This window comes from Eucalyptus grandis, chromosome 10 (genome assembly GCF_016545825.1).
Source record: "Eucalyptus grandis isolate ANBG69807.140 chromosome 10, ASM1654582v1, whole genome shotgun sequence".
NCBI lineage: Eukaryota > Viridiplantae > Streptophyta > Magnoliopsida > Myrtales > Myrtaceae > Eucalyptus > Eucalyptus grandis.
In genome coordinates, this window is record NC_052621.1 from 6,631,246 (window position 1) to 6,650,638 (window position 19,393).

At 40.8% G+C, this 19,393-nt stretch overlaps 2 protein-coding genes across 4 annotated transcripts; one reads left to right on the forward strand and one right to left on the reverse strand.

The window, feature by feature from the left end:
* Nucleotides 1-276: 276 nt before the first annotated feature.
* On the reverse strand, nt 277-7,709 carry LOC104421461 (protein CLT1, chloroplastic). Of its 2 annotated transcripts, XM_010033414.3 has the most exons (10): nt 7,027-7,699; nt 4,247-4,392; nt 4,113-4,150; nt 3,586-3,701; nt 2,918-3,017; nt 2,776-2,811; nt 2,167-2,217; nt 1,950-2,073; nt 1,372-1,497; nt 277-889 (listed from the first exon to the last, which is right to left on the reverse strand). In XM_010033414.3, the coding sequence occupies exons 1-10, from the start codon at nt 7,533-7,535 to the stop codon at nt 738-740; spliced, it is 1,398 nt and encodes a 465-aa protein (XP_010031716.2). In that variant the 5' UTR covers nt 7,536-7,699; the 3' UTR covers nt 277-737. The 2 variants fall into 2 exon arrangements, with proteins under 2 accessions (XP_010031716.2, XP_039159387.1); XM_039303453.1 differs by lacking the exon at nt 277-889 and having other exon boundaries at nt 1,950-2,078; nt 7,027-7,709.
* A 4,599-nt stretch (nt 7,710-12,308) lies between these two features.
* LOC104421463 (proline--tRNA ligase, cytoplasmic) lies at nt 12,309-19,065 on the forward strand. Of its 2 annotated transcripts, none has more exons than XM_010033415.3 (12): nt 12,309-12,549; nt 12,799-12,939; nt 13,312-13,404; nt 14,330-14,446; nt 15,323-15,510; nt 15,955-16,021; nt 16,573-16,695; nt 16,829-16,981; nt 17,252-17,536; nt 17,630-17,848; nt 18,273-18,366; nt 18,662-19,065. In XM_010033415.3, the coding sequence occupies exons 2-12, from the start codon at nt 12,808-12,810 to the stop codon at nt 18,724-18,726; spliced, it is 1,536 nt and encodes a 511-aa protein (XP_010031717.2). In that variant the 5' UTR covers nt 12,309-12,549; nt 12,799-12,807; the 3' UTR covers nt 18,727-19,065. The 2 variants fall into 2 exon arrangements, with proteins under 2 accessions (XP_010031717.2, XP_039159514.1); XM_039303580.1 differs by having other exon boundaries at nt 12,804-12,939.
* The last annotated feature ends 328 nt before the right edge of the window (nt 19,066-19,393 follow it).

Consider the following 19,393-nt stretch of genomic DNA (forward strand, 5'->3'; position numbering starts at 1 on the left):
AAGGTTCTTATCACAAACACGAGAAAATGAGATAAATAATCCCTCCACTTTGATTTAATATGTAATTCAATCGCTAAGACTCTGTTTGGTAATGCTTTCGGGAACAATTGATTCTATTCTTTTGTTCCCCAAACCAAAAAAATAACAAAACATATTTGATAAATTTTTTGTTCTCAAAAACAAAAAATCTTTTTTTTTCTTTGAGGAGTAAATTTAAAACAGAATCAAGATGTAAATAAATAAATAAGAACAATTTTTGGAATCAAGAGAGAGAGCTGTCCTCAGGACGCGAAATTCATAAGAGTCTGCCGCGGCAGAACCAGAAGTTGCTGTCCCGTCCACAGCATCATCCCAATTTCTTACCATGTAAGCTGATAGATAAAACCACATTTCGGCGGATCCAAACATGGACTCAGTACAACGTACAATTAGACTATTAAGCCTCGCCTAGCGAGACGCATGAGCTAGCCCCTGCCCACAGAACTCACTGAATCAGACTTCGAGGTGAAGTCTTGTTCAACAGCGACTCGGATGCACGGGAACGGCTCTTCTTTCCCCATCTACCTAGAACATGAAATCCATTGCTTTTGACACATTTGGTGCTTACAATGGCAATTGGCAATCTTCGTCTTTGTTATTCGTCGCCGTTGGTCAGCTAAATCAACCACTCTTGATTAGTGCCCACACTGCTGATGAAGATGGCCGGTGGCATGTCGTCGAATTATGGATAAGAATAGTCAATGGCTAGCAGGCGTTGTTAATGGTGACCACGCATAAATGAGTAAGCCCAACACAAGGACGATGGCACCAGCAACAAAACCCGGTGGGAGTGAGGACGCAACCCCCAGGTACGGCAATGGCAATGTGAAGACATACACGGATATGGGCACTGCCATGGAGTAGACCAAGAAGAAGAGTAATTAATAACTGCAATGAACCAGTAAGTCATGAAGAATAGTGAACGGGCTTCTATTTACTAATGACAGTGTACATGATGCATATCGTTCCGAATCATCAGGCTTCCCTTTGCCGATTTCATGCTAAATTAATGGACCATATGGTGGAGACCGTCGGGCAAATTAACAGTAACAGGTAGGCTGATGAAGCTGAAATCCGCTGTACACTCCAAAGCTAACAAAAAACGGGAGAGAGAAATTTTGATTTTGACTGATGTGGACTTCATCATTATGTTTCCATATAAATCCTTCAACTAAAACCCCTCACAGTATGATGCTAGGTAGTGGTAGTAGACAGTGCATTTTTTCATGACCACTGCTATACCGTCCCATTGCATCATCTTTCATGCTACTTTACGAGGCTTTAACCAGGAGGTCTCTCTACATTGACATTTAAGGAAGTAAAACAGCATACCTGAAAATGTAGAGGCCAGCGAAGATACCAGCGCGGACGAGATCTTCAGAAGATGCAACAACGATATGTTAAACCCCATGTTCACCACAACAAAGAGTAAAGGTAGCAGTGGAGCTCCATCACATCCTGGGGACCAATCAAGTAAATAATTCACTTTACTGTAAGAGACCCTCCAAATGGAGCAATGCGACAATAGAAACTTTCGTAACAGGGCATCTTCTAACAGAGGAATGAAAATTGGATAGAAAACCCCATATCACAATGACATCAATTTACACACAAGCATCCATATGTTCAAACCAATATAATTTTCTGAGTGATTAAATGCAGACAGACATGACTGCCCGCCCACTAGGGCTTCCATGAGCACACAAGGATGCACGCTCATGAATGCATTCACCTCTACGCACAGCCAGCTGGGGCTACACAGACATTTGACAAAGGGTATCATGCTCAAAAAAGAAAGAAATTTCACAGAACTTTGTCTGGGCCATGTTAGAATTTCGCTACCAATCTGCTTGGCCAGAGACACCATAACATCTTCTGAAGTAATACAATTGAAGTACAGTAGCACTCACCACTTGATAATTGGCCAATGTTCAAAAAACAGGCTGTGCCATCTCTAATATAATTTGGCAGCTGACTAAAAGGAACACCCCATAATTTTGACAAGAAAGGGAGGAGGAGGAATATGAACAAGGCCTGTGCTACACAAAGATAAGAAAAATCAACTGAGATATCAAAGGTCTATTTATACTCCAAAAAGCATACCTTAGCTCAGTGTAGGGTATTTACCTGGAAAGCAGATCCATAAGAATTTACAACAAACAGATCAACAGACCCTCCCTGCACAGGATGCAATTCAGTAATCTCAGCGTCATGACATATTATATTTGAGGAAATAATCAATTATATGTTCCTAGCATCTGTTAAAGACCCATTGCAAGAGAGTTTCTGGACCTTCCAGTTAACTCATTCCCAGATCAAAACCCTAATTAGAGGGAGCCAAACTCAATCGCCAAGTACTAATTATGCTATGCTAAGTTTCAAATGCTCCTGAGTATCACTAGTTGTTATAACATCTATCCTGAATGACACCATCTACAGATTTAATAACCCTTACAGCAGAAGAAGCACCGGTTACTCTCAGTAGAGCTCAAGACCTGCTTTTATAAGTCAATTTAGGTACCGACTAGGCATGTTGATAGGAGTATGAGTGTTTAAACTTAGGTTTGCTACAAAAGCATGACAACATGAAACTTTTATGGCGAAAGGACTAACAGGAAGAAGGAATCCGCCCAGCCCCAAATAATCTTCAGAAACTACCGTACTCTGCCTACTTAAATTCAGGGTCATTTTGCAAGCTTTGAAAAGTACAATTGGGTAGTCTTTCATCGGACATACCTTTAAATCCTTAGCTGCATCCAAGAAAATTATTTCCTACAGAGTAAAGAAAGAATAGCTGTTACATAAAATAAGCACCATAAGAATCAAAAAACTTTAATGGAAAACTTAGGAACAAACAAGACTTCAGAGGGCAACCAACCTTTAATACAGTATCGGCAGCTTGAAACAGAAAAGAAGCGATCATTAAAAGACTCCAAAATATACCGGCTTCCTTCAGCGAATGACCAGGACTAGATCCACTGCGGAATGAAAATTATATCACTTTATAATACCTCATGGAATCAATAAATACAACTAATCTGCCAGAAAGAAAGTCAGTTCTCTTTTGAAGACTACTAGGGTTGAAACTGATTTGGTAACTTCTACGACAGGCATCTTATCGAGGAAAATCCATTGCAATAAAGATCTTCTTAATAACACGGGAAAAGTGGAGAGATGATCCTTATCTAGCAGGACTAAAGCTAGCAAAGGAAACGACAGACGAACGAAAGTAAACAACAAAAGCCCACGCTGTATGTTTCAAATCCTAACAACCATCATCAAAACCCGTCCTAGAAAATCTCGTGGCCCTCCTACTGCTAGTGTTTCTGATGCGGGTTATAGTAAGAAGGCATGGTGTTTGTTCACCAGAGAACAACTAAATTTGATGAAGAGTGAATCGACCCATACATAAGTTTTCATTGCTTTGAAATTCATTTGAAGTAATGTCAGAGCATCTAATATGCCAAGAGAAAAGAAACAATCAAAATTCTCTCAATAGCTCGTCAAAGTATAAAAAGGTGTTTACATAAAAGTTCAGTGACTCACCTTGCTACAGTAATGATCACACCAACAGCTACAAGGAAGCACCCAAATATTTGATTGGCTTTGTATCTCCTCCCAAGAAAAATAGTGGACAGGAGAATTTGCCACACCAGAAATGTCTGCAAATATTGTTAGAGCTCGGATCGGCATCATACTTATACATTAGACATTAATCACACAGCTTTCAAAGAGAAGTTATCAGGAAAAATCAAGCTTGCTTGAATTATGTTTGCTTGGACCACTCTTTGAAATAGATCAGTTTATTGTGAATCAACTGGTCCAATTATTTTCAACAAACACCACGAAATACCAGGGTCCAAGCCTGTTGCTCTAAAAACCAAGCCAAGCAAGCTTGTTGATTATAAGGACAATAAGAATACTTAAGAGCACTCCTCAGATATCAATACAATTACAAAGCAATCCAGTGGACAATACCACATGCAAGTGCGAACGTACATCTCAATGACTATTCATCTATTTCGAGCAAAAATGCATTGCAATGCAAAAGAATACTAGAGAGCGATTATAACCTGAGACAAAACCGGAATCGATGCTCCAGAAAGAATTGCTGGTTGAAGAGATAGAAGAACAAAAAATGAGCATGTGAGATCATACTCGAGGTCATTATGCTCAGAGAGGATTTCTAATTAATATGTGTATCTACCTCCAGCTGCCATTCCGGTAGCAGCAGCCAGAGCCTCCAACATGCCAACTGCAACAAAAGGAGCTTTTGGCATCGAAAGCATCTCATCCGTGACAATGCCAGCATGGTACCGCAGATACAAGATAGAGAAGTAGACAACTACATACCTGGAAAATAAACAATTAAATGCAAGATACAATGAGATCTCATTGCGCAAAAACAACCGTGTTGGAAGAGACATGACAACATCCTAAACAGACAAGATTACGGTAGTACATCGAATCAAGTGATCAGTAAATCGACGCCACGCTAGGATTGGTTCGCGGAGTATAATTTATTTCTTTACATTTTACAAGCTTGGTGACGATAACGCGCGCGTCTTTTGGCAGTACAAAGAATTCTTCCTGTCCAAGGTCTAACACATAAACAAGACTCCCCATAACACCCCCAGCTCCAACTTTTACCCAGAGACATCTCTCTGTCGTCAATCCTCGTGCACAGCATAACCCCAACTTCGTTTTACATCCAAAAAGATCCTGGGCAAGGGTAACGAACGCCTAACTTCGCTCGGTTCCAATGCATTTCTCGGGTGGGACCAAAAATATGAGAGAAAAATCCAGGACGACACCCCCCAACCCCAATCATTGAGTGTAATAATTCCCCACCTGGCCCACCCCGGGAAGAAACTAAAAGAAAAGGAAATTGGCAAACGGCCGAATATCGTGAGACTATACAGTAAAGGAGAAAATTTTATAATAAATTCAGGAAGCAATGATTCGCCGCACCACGAAAATGATCATGAAAAGACTGTTCCAAAGAGGGCACGACGGAAAAAGGAAAAAGGAAAAAGAGGAGGAGAAAGAAAGAGAATCTATGGTGCGTGGTGGCGCGCCGCGGACGGCTGTTGCTCGGCCCCACGCTCAGCCGCTCGGAAATCCTCCGTCGACCATCATAGCTAAAGCTAAATCTAAAGCTCTCGGTCCAGGCGAGTGGGGCCCCGGACCCTGAACTTCTGTGCATCCTCGCCGTCGTTCTCCCTTTCAAAAATGGCCCCCACCGGCCACCATATGGTCTACAATTCCATTTTCGCCTCCTTGTCGAACTTCTTCACCTTTTCCCGATTCCCTATCTTTCTTTCTCCGTTCAACATAATTAACTAATGCTCCCTTATAATATTATCATATGATCGACAATACCAAAGAATTGCACGTGAAATTACGTGTCGAAGTTCCCCGTGTGCTCCGGACAAAGGAGATGTCCGAACACGTGTGCCGCAACGTTATGAATGGAGTGAAAAAAACAAGGTATCGAAATCCATCCCGACCTCGTTCAAAAAAAAAAAAAAAAAAAAAAAATCCATCCCGACAACGACGGTTGCCCCGTGGTGTAGATCGGATTCCCGCCCTTCCATTTCCGGCACTAGCTACAAACTAGTAAAGAACGATTAACGCTGCCGTCATCCTCGTCCGCATGCACCAAGCTGGCGCGGCCCCGCTGACGTCAGCTGGGACGGAAGGAAAGTGCCTCGGTAACTCCGGCGGCTCGAGGGAGGAAAAGACCAACTCGCTCTTTTCTTCTTCGGCAGTCGGAGCGTTTCTTGAAACGCTTGTCAAGAGCACTCAACAATAAATAAATAAATAAATAAATAAATAGATTTTCTACAACGATAGGGGCTGTACAATTAAAAAATTACGTTATTTCCTTAAGTAGAAATCGACGATATATCCCGCGATACTTGCTAACAAAATCCTGGAAAAGTCGCCGGTATTATAAATTTTTTTCAATCCTTGGGCCTCGTAGTTATCCATGCTTTCTGCATCATTAGCCATCCCTCTCATCTATTTTTCCAGCGAAGAGGGATCGATGTTTCTCAGCGCTCGCGTCAGCGACTCAGCGGTCTGCTCATTTTCGAAGAGGTGCGACCGTCCACGTCTCCCGCCGATGAAACGACAAAAGACCCGACCAGCGCCACCGTTATGGGGCGCCAAAAAAAAATGGCAAAGCTAGTTGTTTCCTTTGTCCGTTTGTTCCTAAAAACCCAAATCCGGATCCAATCGACTGTTTAAAAAATTCCGGGGAGTACAGAAATGTTAAAAAATAAAATAAAGACGCTGAACGGTCAATAATATGTTGGAAAATTCAATTTTTCTTTGTGTGCGATTAATCCTTTTTCGAAAATCAGAATCCCGTCTCAAAAACGGTCATGTTCTACGCATACGAGTTCGCTATACTTATTAAAAAGAATGCCCGATTAAAATAAGGTTAGAAGTGCCCTTTGAAAGGCACCGATTCGAGAACAGTTAAAATCAAAATCTCTTATTTTAAGATTTTGAGATTGGTGGAAGAAAGAATTCGAAACTTAAAAAGCAAAATACCCATAAAAAAGCATGCACTTCTGCTCGAATCGACACAATTTTAATAATTTGCCCAAAGAAAAAAAGCCGTTTTTAAGACCGAAAATTGAACAGAAGAAACTGTTAGCTGGACAATTTCTGATTTTTGGACGCCGAATTATTTTTTTCTCGTATAATAAAAAGAAGAAGAGTTAATGCAAGTGCGATAACAAAATCCCCGAGAACAAGGGCACGAGAAAATGTCGAGGGCGACCGGAAATGGAAAATCGGCAGCGGATAAACGCGACAGCTCGGCCATGCATGTGCTTGATTCCAGAAAGGAATTGGAGTGGCAATAGCAAATGGAGGCATTGGCGTTTCAGATTTCGCTACTTCCACGCTCGTTTAATTGCTCGTTAATCACCGCAGAGGGCGATCGCCAGAAAAGAGAGAGAGAGAGAGACTGACCCGACGGTCGCAAGCTGCGCGAGGAAGAAGGGGTAATGCTTGAGAGGCACCAGGGCCAGCTTGTACAGCACGCGGTTCCCCACCCCCAGCACCACCGTCGCCGCCGCCGCCGCCGCCACCTCCGCCTTCCTCCTGTCCACCCCCACCTCCACAGGCTCCCCACCGCCCGATCCACGCCGCCGCTCCCGCCCCCTCGCTCTCCCCACCGCGTAGCGGCACGGCCCCGCCGCCCTCGGCCTCTCCTTCCCGATCCTCCCGTCGTCGCCATCGCCGTCGCCGGCGCCGCACGATCCCTCCCCCTCCCGCCGCGCGACCGCCGCCGCGAGCCACGAATCGGACCGGGACCGGCTCGGCGATCGCAGGGCGATCCTCGGCCACCGATCCGTGTGGCGGGGACGCAGCCACGGGGGGGGCTCCGTCGCGTGGCGCCACGAGGAGGTGGACGGCGCGGCGAGGCTCTTCGAGGGGCCGGCGGCGGCGGGTAGCCGCCTGTAACACGACGACGACATGGTTCGGCCCTCGTGGAGCTATGCACGCTCGCGAGATGTCGAGTGTCGAGTAATGAAGAGAGAGAGACAGAGACAGAGGTGTACAGAACAGATCGATTCACTGTCCGATTTTAAAAGCTCGATGCAGATCATGGTTTTTTCGGGGCAATGAGAGTGAATTTTATTTTGTATTTATTGATTTTCGCCAGCTGAGTGAATGAGTTTTGTTTGTTGAGGGATAAAATAATTTCCCCCCCGGCAAAAAAAAAAAAAAAATTGTAAAAAAATAGAAAAAAGTTAAATTGAGTGGCGATCGGGAGAAGTCAAATGTAGTGGAAGAAAAAGCGTGTCAAAATGGGATTGGCTGTCGCTTTCCCCCGGTCAACATCGCGCGAGAGGGGAAGGAAAGCTGCATGAGTTTTTCGGTTTGGAGAGATGGAGGAAGCTGCCCTTCCGCATCCAGCGAACGTTCTCTTTAGTCGCGTGGATTTTGATGATGCAATTTTGTCCTCTGAATTTGTCCTCTTTGGCAATTTGCTAAATTTTCGTAATAGGAAAATGGCACAGATAATTCAAAAGTTTTGACTTAATATACAATCTGATACCTATAAAATCATTGGATATTTTTTAGGGATTAAATTAAATGCATTCCAAAAATTAAATAGCCACGTAAAATAAAAATAAATTAGATATCATGTTACACATTGAATTTGGTCGAGGGCTACATTTAGTATTACTCTTGAATAATATATCAAAGTTCATGGATCATTCGTAATCCAAAAGAGAAAATGCCGTATATGTTGAGCTTAATTATATTGCTTTTTGAATGGAGGAGTTAAGAGAAAAAAAAATAGCGTTGGATTAAACGCATAATATGCATTTGATTATTGATACTATCATGTGTAAATAACTATAGGGTCAATTGATTAATTTTTTACTCCCATATCATTTAGCTTCACTATTTTTTTTTTTATGAATATATGATTTCACGATGTTTTATAATCGACATGTGGATTGTATCTAATATTATTGAGAATTAAATATACAAAACACATAATATCCATCCACTAGTCAAGTCATTGTGCTATTAATTTATTGAGTAACTTTTAAAACCATCATTGCAATAAAATATTCTCTATGCTATCCCAAGGAAACGATTTATTACAGTCATTTGTTATTTGGACAACTAGATCGATGCAATTTCCTGGTAATACTTAAACTTTGAAGACTCGATAGTTAATGACCCCCCGAAAATAAAAACAAAGAAGACTCGGTAGTTACGCACGGTAAAGAAACTTAATTTAGTTAAGCTTTTTACCGCAGTGGGCCCCACGAGAAGGTGGGCCGGCCTCTATATTTGACTCGCCCGGGTTCCCTCTTTTTTGAGGTCAATTCATGTGCCCGTGTTCTCTTCTCTCTCTCGCGCCCTCGCGCACACGTGCACGCGCACGAGCACGAGCGCGTCTTGTTCACTCCCTCCCACCCACGCGCCAGCCCTCTCCCTTCTCTTTCCCTCCTCCATCTTTTCTTTCTCGCTCCCACGGACGCGCCCAGCCACGAGAGTAAAATGGAAATTGTAGTCGCTCTCCGCGTGGGCCTAGGAAAGGTAAACGTCACCCGCGCTCACTTACCAAGATTCGAGCGAAGAGCGAGTGGGTGGATAGATGTCTTGGATCCATCAATAAATAGTTCCATCAATCATATGGACTTCCCTCCACCTCCAAACTAAGGGTGATCATAGTTCGAGTGGCAATTCTCATCTTAAAATCAAAAAATACCCGCTCAAAATTGATTTCAAAAAATTGAAATCAAGATCCGTCTATTGATTCCATGAATCCATCCACGAGCCGGACCACTAGTTCAGTCCGATTCTTAAGTGAATTCATGGAATTGGTCCCTAATCCTTAAAAAATTACATTTAATAAATAATTTTCATGGTGAACCTAACTTCTATTTAAAGCACCGAAGCTTGTTTGGCCAAAAACGTGTGGAGAATTGAACTCCATATTAAAAGTCCTAATCTCTACGGAAGTTCAAATATTTATCGCTTGATCTATCTATTTTTAACATCAATTTAATTTAATCATGGGAATGGCCAAAACGACCCATTGCCTCATAATTTTATATCATGATGACAAAGCACCTGAATATTTATGGAGATCTCCAATCATTTCTCTACGTTGTTTATTTTGTCTTGGATCCATCAATAAATAGTTCCATCAAGCATATGGACTTCCCTCGACCTCCAAAGTAAGGGTGGTCATAGTTCGAGCAAGTGATTCTCGTCTTAAAATAAAAAAATACCCACTAAAAATTGATTTCGAAAAATTGAAATCGAAATCTGCCCTTTGATTTCATGAATTCATCTCCGAACCGGACCGCTTGTCCGGTCCGATTCTTAGGTGGATTTATGGAACCAGTCCCTAATCCTTACAAAATTACATTCAATGAATAATTTTCACGATGAACCTAGTTTCTATTTAAAGCACCAAAGCTTGTTCGGCCAAAAACATGTGGAGAATTAAACTCCATATTGAAAGTCCTAATCCCTACAAAAGATAAAATAAGTATCACTTGATCTATCTTTTTTAATGTCAATTTAATTTAATCGTGGGAATGGCTAAAACGACCCATTGCCTCCTAATTTTGTATCATGACAATAAAGCACCTCAATATTTATGGAGATCTCCAATCAGTTCTCTCATTTCTCTACTTTGTTTATTTTGTCTTTTGTTGAGAAAGCAAGTAAATGTTTATTAAAATGACAAAAAGAAAAGAAAAGAGGGGGCTAATCCTATTACACACCCAAGAGATAAACTTAGTCAATAATGTCCAATAACTACGCATAAACATATATTTACATATTTTACCAAAAAAAAACATATATTTACATATATATATTTGGTTGAAAAATTACAAAATAATTAAGCAATCGAGATGAAATTTCTTTTTTTAAATAAATATATATCAATTTGGTCGAGTAGGTGGGTGGGCATTGGGAGTCAGACCATACTCACCAATCTCACTTAATTGAAATTGGGAACTTGACTAGCCTCAGCGAGAACCGTTGGTTCCAGTTTGGTCCAATCTGGTTTTGGGTAAGCCAAATGGTTAATGGTTCTTTTGCACACTCTTACTCTGAAAGGTTTAAGGGAATTTCTTTCCTCGACTTGATTTCACTGGTCCCATTGATCTTCATTGTGTGGACCACAAAGCCAAATGTCATAATGGACTTGATCCTATGAATCGAGTCAAGGCAAGAATTTATTGTAGTCACGAGTCCACAGTTACTTTCAAAATCTTTTCGAACCACACTCAATTTATATCATATCACTTGTTTCGTCTCCGATCATTATTGATTGAATCGCTGTGATGCTGATATGATTCGACATAAGTGGTTTTTTACTTGTAAAGCTAGCCTCGCTCTAATTACATTACACCAAAAATAATAAAGGGACAAATAGAAAATCAAGACATTGAAGGTCTCCTCTCTATATATATATTATGAATAATTACGAGTTACGGAGAATTTGATTGCACGGAATAAACAAAACTGTGGGTACATGGATGATTGCTATGGTCCTGTAATAAATAGGCATAGAGTGTGCACTCATGCGAACATGTTGATGATGTGGACCTGCAAACTCGGGACTCGGCTCAACTAGGCTAGAACTTTGAACGACCCACCCAAGCGCGACCTCATTGGCTCGGTCAAATGTGTAGGCCATGATAAAAAAATAAATTAAACAAACGGGAAAAGAACTGTGTGTAGATCTAATAAAAGATATATGGCCAGGGAAAAAAATTAAAAGAATGAATAACATAGGAAGTGATGAATCCTACATTATTCGTTTTTACTATTAAAGAGTTAGTCAAGGATAAGGAGCAAAAGGGGACTGCCTGTCTCAATCTCACCCGAGCCTAGCGTTTACGCCAAGGAAGGAATAGCCTAAGCTCGTTTTCTAGTGTCAAAACAGAATAGGAATAATGGCTCAAAATTCCCTCTGGATTATACCCCCGAGCCTTTGAAAAGTTGCAAATTATTCCCATAAATTCATCATTGTTGCAAAATAGCCCCTTCGACCCGTGCTTTGAATTTGGTGTATCTACTCAATCTTGCACCTGCATGAACAATAACTGGTTACTTGAATGTCGACTAGCTCATTCATTGGACCAAAATAATCTCTACTGAGTTTTCTCAACTTCATTAGCCATGCATTACTCTCTCCACAGTCGACATTATTAACCGTGTAATGGAGAATATTTTAGTAAAAAAGATGAATTAGTCAACTAGTCCATTTTATAAAAAAACACAATGACTACATCGAAGGAATTGAAAGTGCCATAAAATTGGTAAGATTGGTTTTTTGTAATAGTATGTCATTTTGTTCTTGATATAATGGGGAAAAAGGTTTTATTGTCCTTCATACATTCAAGATGCTTTCTCCTTAATGTTTTGTCTTTTGAATTTCATACTCAATAAATGATAAAAACTTGGAAATAACAAAGCAAATTTAAAATTACGTAAGTCACATGACAAAACTTGTACTCTTTATATCTTGTCACGTGATAATCATAAAGATAAGTGAAGTGTTGCGTGGCTATTATAAAAATGAATATTCTCTCAATTTCGACTTTAACTGTATATTGATATAGATTTATGTAAATGTACATGCTAATATTTGAGTATTACGAAAATTTATATGTTAACCCATTTGAGTATTAGAAATAGGCGGAAGCCTAGACGTATTAACAAGTCTAGGCACATAAGTCAGCGTGCATCTACCGACGTGCTCCGGACAGGCGGCCCGCGGATCTGATCCTGGCCGAACGTGGTTGGATCGGACGGGAATCACAGCACTGCACTCTCCCTTTTGACTTCCTCCCTTAAATCCGCTCGTTTCCAGTTAGGGTTTTCTCGCCTGTGCCGGCTTGCCCTCGCGTCCGCTGGTTTCCGCCGCCGGAGCTCTCTTTCCGCCGTCGCCGCCCCCGCCCCCTCGCGCGACCTTATCGACTCGTCAGCGAAGACAAAAAGGTAAACCGGAAGACGACGCCCGAGCTTCATTCGCGGACTCGTCCGGTATTTTTTTTTTTTTTGTTGAAATTCAGTGACGTTTCGAATCGAGTCCGTTCCTCTGAGCTTTTGAGAGCTGATGATGCGAACGAATTCGGCGGCGGATTGTTATCGTGTTTGCCCGGCGATAGTTAGTGTTTTTTTCATTGCGTTTGTTCCACGGATTGATTTGGAAATTTCGGCGGCGTTTGCGACGTCGGTCGGCCGCAGATCAGGGGGATGGCCAGTGGAGAGCCGAAGAAGTCCAATAAACCCAATGCCGGCGCGGGGAAGAAGAAGGAGGTGAAGAAGGAGACGGGGCTGGGTCTCTCCAATAAGAAGGATGAGAACTTCGGGGAATGGTATTCCGAGGTACGTTTCTTGGTAATCCGTAGCGAGGCTGCTCCTGTTAAGGGTCCTGTCTCGTGAAGAGGAGTGTCTATTTTCGAGGTTTGTAGTTTGTTTCGGTCGCATTCGCAGAAATTAAGCTAAAAAGCTCGGTCCAATTTGGAGTCGATATATGTCTGACGTGATTTTGAAAGCTAATGTCTGTCAAACCGGATATGATTGAATTAGGAAAGATAATTGAAGTTTGCTGTTAATCATCTAAAGAATAATAGGTGCATCCAAGTAGTTTCTGGTTGGTTAATTCCAGTTGGGACTGAGTCCTCGTTTGCGTTAGAGGTTGCATCTAGAAATGAAATGTCTTCTCTGATTATATTTGGTTTCTTTTGGTTGACATAGGTTGTTGTCAGCGGCGAAATGATAGAGTACTATGATATCTCTGGCTGTTACATTCTAAGGCCATGGGCAATGGCGATCTGGGAGATTATGCAAGTGAGTTCGAATCCTTTTCTGAAGTAAATTCACCTTCAGTCTCTGTGCTTCCCATGGCCTTCTCACCTCTGCTAACTTTAATTGAAAATGGTGGAAACACTTGTAATGCTCTGATTGGCATAGAGTTCTTACTGCTACGGCCTTTTATCCTAGCAAGCTAGTTCAATGGTATGATTGTGTCTGTTGGATGCTCTGCTTCAAGGTAGCTTGTCATTCACACTAAATGGATCTACACTAGTAGTTGTGCTACTTATTCTTGGGCTATTCCAGCTCTGCAAATGCATTATTTCACTATAACTATACCGATGCAATGGTTTAGAATGATTCTGTAGTCAAACATCATTTGGGACAAATATGCGTATCTAAATTGTTTCTGGTGTTATTGTGAAATCAGGTGGCTTGAGAATGGATTATCTGTTTTGATTCTGTGATGTGGCTAAACTCGGATTGTCCAGTTGTTTGATGATAAAATATGTTGAACGGTCCAATTCAGATGCAATAAGTGTTGCTCTTCTCTCTTTCCTCTTGCATGAACAACATATGTACCTTAGAGCTATACTTGCTTCCAAACTGGCCTTTAATTAGTGGGTGACACATTGACCCCTCATCTGACTTTGGTAATAACTATAAGAAAATTAAGACACATTTGATTGGTAGGTTAGAAGCAAAGTTGTTTAAAGTATTTTGTTAAAGTCAAATGGGATTCACATTGAAGCATGTAATCCTCCACTTAGAGGCCAGTTGGAAGAAAAGTATGGCTTCAAGCTATGTTCACAAACTGCAATTAATGTCCTCGCTAGCCAATCATTCTATTCTCTGGCTTCTGTTTGTTGAATGTTTTTCTAGGGTTGACACCAATTTGCTGCTTTTTAAAATTTTTCCGTGGCAATTGCATAATTGTTATGTCGGCTATGTTAATCTACAGGAGTTCTTTGATGCTGAAATAAAGAAGATGAAAATTAAGAACTGTTATTTCCCTCTTTTCGTATCTCCTGGGGTTCTGCAACGCGAAAAGGACCATATAGAGGGTTTTGCTCCAGAGGTGAGACAGCATCTAATCGATAACTTGTTTAATCTTGTTCCTTTTCCCTTTCTTTACAGCATGATGTAAGGTATCATCGTGTTCGAAAAGTTGCTAGTTATTAGTGTAGTCGAGATGGTTAGTAAGAAAAAAATTTCATGTTTGTGGACAGTATGTATTCAAACTGTTTGATGAGTTGGTCTTGTTCTCAACTCAGTAGACCAGCTATGAACAAATTGAAGCATTACAAAATTGAAAAGAGGGCTGTTGGTGCTATTTCTCATTTGGTGAGCTGAGAATATGTTTTTTTGCATCTCAAAGGTGTCTGACCTATAAGTAGAAAGGCAGTTTACTTTTCTTCAGGGCAACGTGCGGATCTGAATAATCTTACCTGGAATATGCATGATTTCATTAAATGCAAATTTAATGGGCCTTTCCTCCAGCTTCCAAGTAGCTAAGTATGGAATCACGAAGTGTGGAGCTATGCACACCACTAAGAGTGACATTCAATAGAACTAGACAAAGGCAATTGCCAACTTCTAACCAATCAAACAACTTGCCGAATGGGCAGGTCAACTTGTATGCAGAGTTTTGTAATTTGTTTATGTTGATTGGGAAGAAATTTCTAATATTGAAGACCCTGAGAGTGAGGTATGTGGCTTGCATGAGTTCAATTTCAATAGCTAGGTTTGGGATACCAAATGCTTATCAAAGGCATGATTCTTGGGGCATTTTATTATTATGGAATCTTTTTAAAAGGACCTATGGATAGGAATTTACCAATAGGTGACATTGTTTCAAATGTCTTAGTCAAAACGTTTGTATGCATTACTGCTGCCTGGCTTGGTTACTATCCATGTAGTCATTAGTGCTGTTATTGGTTCTTGGGTCTTTCAGGTTGCTTGGGTGACAAAATCTGGGGAATCTGATTTGGAAGTGCCCATTGCAATCCGACCAACAAGTGAGACAGTGATGTATCCTTACTTTTCTAAGTGGATAAGGGGACACAGAGACTTGCCTTTGAGACTTAATCAGTGGTGCAATGTTGTTAGATGGGAGTTTAGCAATCCTACACCCTTTATCAGGTATTCATATTCTTCCATCTTTCAGTGTGCTTGTTCTCACAGGTTGATTTTGATTTCTTCCCCCCCCCCCGGTCCTCTCTCTCACTCGCACGTGCGCACGCACAACAGAGATGATCCTCCGATTTACATTGATAGGATCTGACGAGAGATAAATGTTGTGGCATTAAGTATTCATATGTTTTGTCATGGAGGAATCTTGATTACTGTTTGGAGGAATCTTGATTACTGTTTGTTTTCAACTTATTGTATAGCCAAGAGACTAGACCGGCTTTTATAAATTGGGTCAGTGCTTAAAATGCCACAAGTTTTTTAACACTTAGAAGCTTAATCTTGCCTGACTATATATATCTGGAATAGTTTCCAGAAGAATGACATGTTTATGAATTACGTGGTGTTTGGATCAGTGTCTCTTGTTTACTCCTTTTCACCCCCTATTTACTGCAGGAGTCGTGAGTTTCTTTGGCAGGAAGGACATACAGCTTTTGCTACAAAAGAAGAAGCAGATGCAGAGGTTCCTTTTCCCGCTTATTTTCTATTTGAGTTTAGATCATGTTGCTGAAAGCGAATTTGTGGATGGATGTTGTATAATATTTTTCTCAGTGGTTGGTTTTCATCAGAGTTCTATGTTGTTACTCACCCTTCTCCTACCTTGACTGCAAGGCAGGATAACTTATGGGTCCTTCAACATTTCTTTTTATTTCTTTTAATCCTTCACACTCAAATAGTTTTCAATTTCAAATCAAGTACTATCTGTTTCTCTAAGGCTGTGTATTTTTTTATTTAACTTGGTAGACTTATTTATGATCTTTTAGTTAATCTCACTGCAAGTAGTGTTTTTTCATACCTTTAATTCTATCAAGTGCTGTGTATCATGTCACAGACAGTAAGATAGTCCAATCTCTAAAATAGAGCTTCTCAATGCTAATTTAATAAATAGAGTTAGAAAACCTTTTCCATAGGAAATGGTGTTTGACAACTATCATTTGGCTTGTCAGTATGTTCTAAGTCTTGTTATATTGCAGGAAGCAGATGTTGAAGTATCTGACAATGATTTTGTTTCAGGTTCTTGATATACTGGAACTATATAGACGTATATATGAAGAGTACTTAGCTGTTCCAGTAATAAAGGGCAAGAAGAGTGAGTTGGAGAAGTTTGCTGGTGGTTTTTATACAACTACTGTAGAGGTAAATTCTTAAAGTGGAAGTGCATACACCATCTTTTGTGTATTCTAAAGCCATTCACAGTGATTGGTGAATGTACAATTGTTCCCATTACGTGTAACTCTATCATCATAGTTGCTTATGTATTATGTGCCAGGCATTTGTTCCTAACACTGGGCGTGGAATTCAAGGGGCAACATCACACTGTTTGGGTCAGAATTTTGCAAAAATGTTCGAAATATTCTTTGAGAATGAAAAGAGAGAGAAAGCCATGGTCTGGCAGAACTCGTGGGCCTATACCACTAGAACGGTATTTTTCCCTGCGAACTTGTTTCTAGTTTCTACAACTCATTTTAGGATGTTCTTAAATATGTCTGACATATGCCTTTCCATGTTTTCTTAAATATCTACATGATTATTTATTTATTTATTTTTGGTGTGGTCTGAAGCATCAACATGGATTTGGGTGGACAACTTTTCGTTACCTATCATCATTTTGGATAAATGAAATTTAACCATTTGCATCATCCTTGTGAGACTGGCTGTAAAAAATTGCTGCCATTTTCCAAATTCTGTGCAGATTGGGGTCATGGTGATGGTTCATGGGGATGATAAGGGGTTGGTTCTCCCTCCCAAAGTGGCATCAGTTCAAGTTATCATTGTACCTGTTCCATATAAAGATGCTAATACTCAAGGTATTTTTGATGCCTGCACAGCCACTGTTAATACCTTGTGTGAAGCAGGTATTCGTGCAGAGGCAGACCTCAGAGATAACTATTCGCCTGGTTGGAAGTACTCACATTGGGAAATGAAAGGTGTTCCTCTTAGAATTGAAATTGGACCAAAGGACTTGGCAAATAATCAGGTAAGAGGCAACTTGCTTCTTGACTATTCATTTGTTTGTGGCATAATCACCTGCTGATTGCATTGGAGATGACACCTTGGTATTAACAAACAGGTCCGAGCTGTTCGGCGTGATAATTCTGCTAAAAAAGATATACCGAGGGCTGACTTAGTTGAGCAGGTGAAAGAATTGTTGGCCAACATTCAACAGAGCCTGTTTGATGCTGCAAAACAAAAACGAGATGCTTGCATTCAAGTTGTGAAAACATGGGATGAATTTGTGGAAGCACTGGGCCAAAAGAAGATGGTTTTGGCTCCTTGGTGTGATGAGGAAGTATGTTTCCAGTACATTGCTTTCCATCCATGATTATCTTGTGCCGAGAGTTCTTTCTTCATTTGGTTGGCATTTGATGCTTTCTGTCACCATTTTAAATTCTTAGCTCTAAAGCCTGTGTGGCAGTTGTTTTTTCGATAAGAGAAAAAGGGCTTTTCTTTCATTTGCATTCGTATTTATATGGCTTTCTGGGGAGAGAAACTCAATAGCTTTAGAGAACCTCTAATGGAAAGCTTAAGACATAGCTTTTGCTGTACTTTGGGTTAATTTTTTAATCTGCAACGTGCTTTCATTGCATTGCAGCAAAACTGTGAATTTGTCCTTTAATGTAAATATAGCTTGCAATCTTCTTGGGATACATTTCCATTTAGTGTGGCACTATCTTTTTCTTTTTTTTAACCTGAAAGCTTTTGCTTTCCTTTAGGAGGTGGAGAAAGAAGTAAAAGCACGGACGAAGGGTGAGATGGGAGCATGTAAGACACTTTGTTCCCCATTTGAAGAGCCCGAGCTTCCTGAAGGTACCACGATTCATTTTCATAACTAGGACATATTGATCTTTGCCACTTGAGTTCATGATGTCTGTCCATGGGAGAAGCCAATCTCTCAGCAAGGGTGGAAGCTGGACAAATGTCTTGTTTTTTGATTGTCTCCGACCATTTCATGAGCTTGAAAACCTGAAGTTGCATTAACGTGCTGGGATAAAATTCTATTTTTCTTGTCAGTTTTATGAGGTGTGGTCGGTATTCTTATGTTATTCAGGAAGTCTTGCTGCGGGTTGCGCTTCATGTCACTTCTCCATTGTGGTTCATGCAGGTACTATATGCTTTGCTTCTGGAAAGCCAGCAAAAAGGTGGAGCTACTGGGGCAGGAGTTACTAGTTCTACCGTCGGTCCTTCCTCCACATGAAGATCGGATCGGCCCCAGCTTGGAGCAAGCTCAGTCAAATTCAGACCAGTAATCTTATGGCAGTGCTGATTTATTTATTGACATCGACTCGAGCCACCCAAGTTTTCTGAATCATAGTTTGGCGTTTTCCTTTTTTTCAATACACAGGTGATGTTTGGAAAATGCTTTGAAACATGGAGCAATACCACCCAAAAAAAAATAAAAAATTGATATTTAGTAACACTCTTCTGCACTGACTTAGAATTCAAAAGATTGCGTGCTGCTAGGATTATTTATTTATTTATTTATAGTTAAGACAGACGGTTTTCTTATGTTTGTTCGTGCTCACGGGCGGACCGTGGTTCACTGGTCAAGTGCAATAAAGGCCGACGGTTCTTGTGGAAGTCTACATGGGATCGGCCGTGATTTATCCTAATCTTATGGACCCGGGACTAGGACGAGGATACATCCTGGTCTTTCACTGCCGTCCGATGAGCGGCCGATCCTCGTTGGAAGCTAGGGACGAACTTCGATTTAGATCTCATGGTACAGGCGCATGTTTCCACCTAGTGTCCCTCAACGCCACATGAACCGGGGTAGGACGATTTTTTTGGGTCGAAGAGGTAGACGATTTGTTTGTATTCTTTTTTTCTCTTTTTT

Coding starts and splice junctions, on each gene's coding strand:
- LOC104421463 (XM_010033415.3), top strand. CDS start 12,808: ATGGCCAGTGGAGAGCCGAAGAAGTCCAATAAACCCAATGCCGGCGCG. Junction 13,405..14,329: donor CGATCTGGGAGATTATGCAA/GTGAGTTCGAAT, acceptor GTTAATCTACAG/GAGTTCTTTGATGCTGAAAT. Junction 16,696..16,828: donor TTTATACAACTACTGTAGAG/GTAAATTCTTAA, acceptor ATTATGTGCCAG/GCATTTGTTCCTAACACTGG.
- LOC104421461 (XM_010033414.3), bottom strand. CDS start 7,535: ATGTCGTCGTCGTGTTACAGGCGGCTACCCGCCGCCGCCGGCCCCTCG. Junction 3,018..3,585: donor GTGATCATTACTGTAGCAAG/GTGAGTCACTGA, acceptor TTCATTCCGCAG/TGGATCTAGTCCTGGTCATT. Junction 2,218..2,775: donor ATGCAGCTAAGGATTTAAAG/GTATGTCCGATG, acceptor CATCCTGTGCAG/GGAGGGTCTGTTGATCTGTT.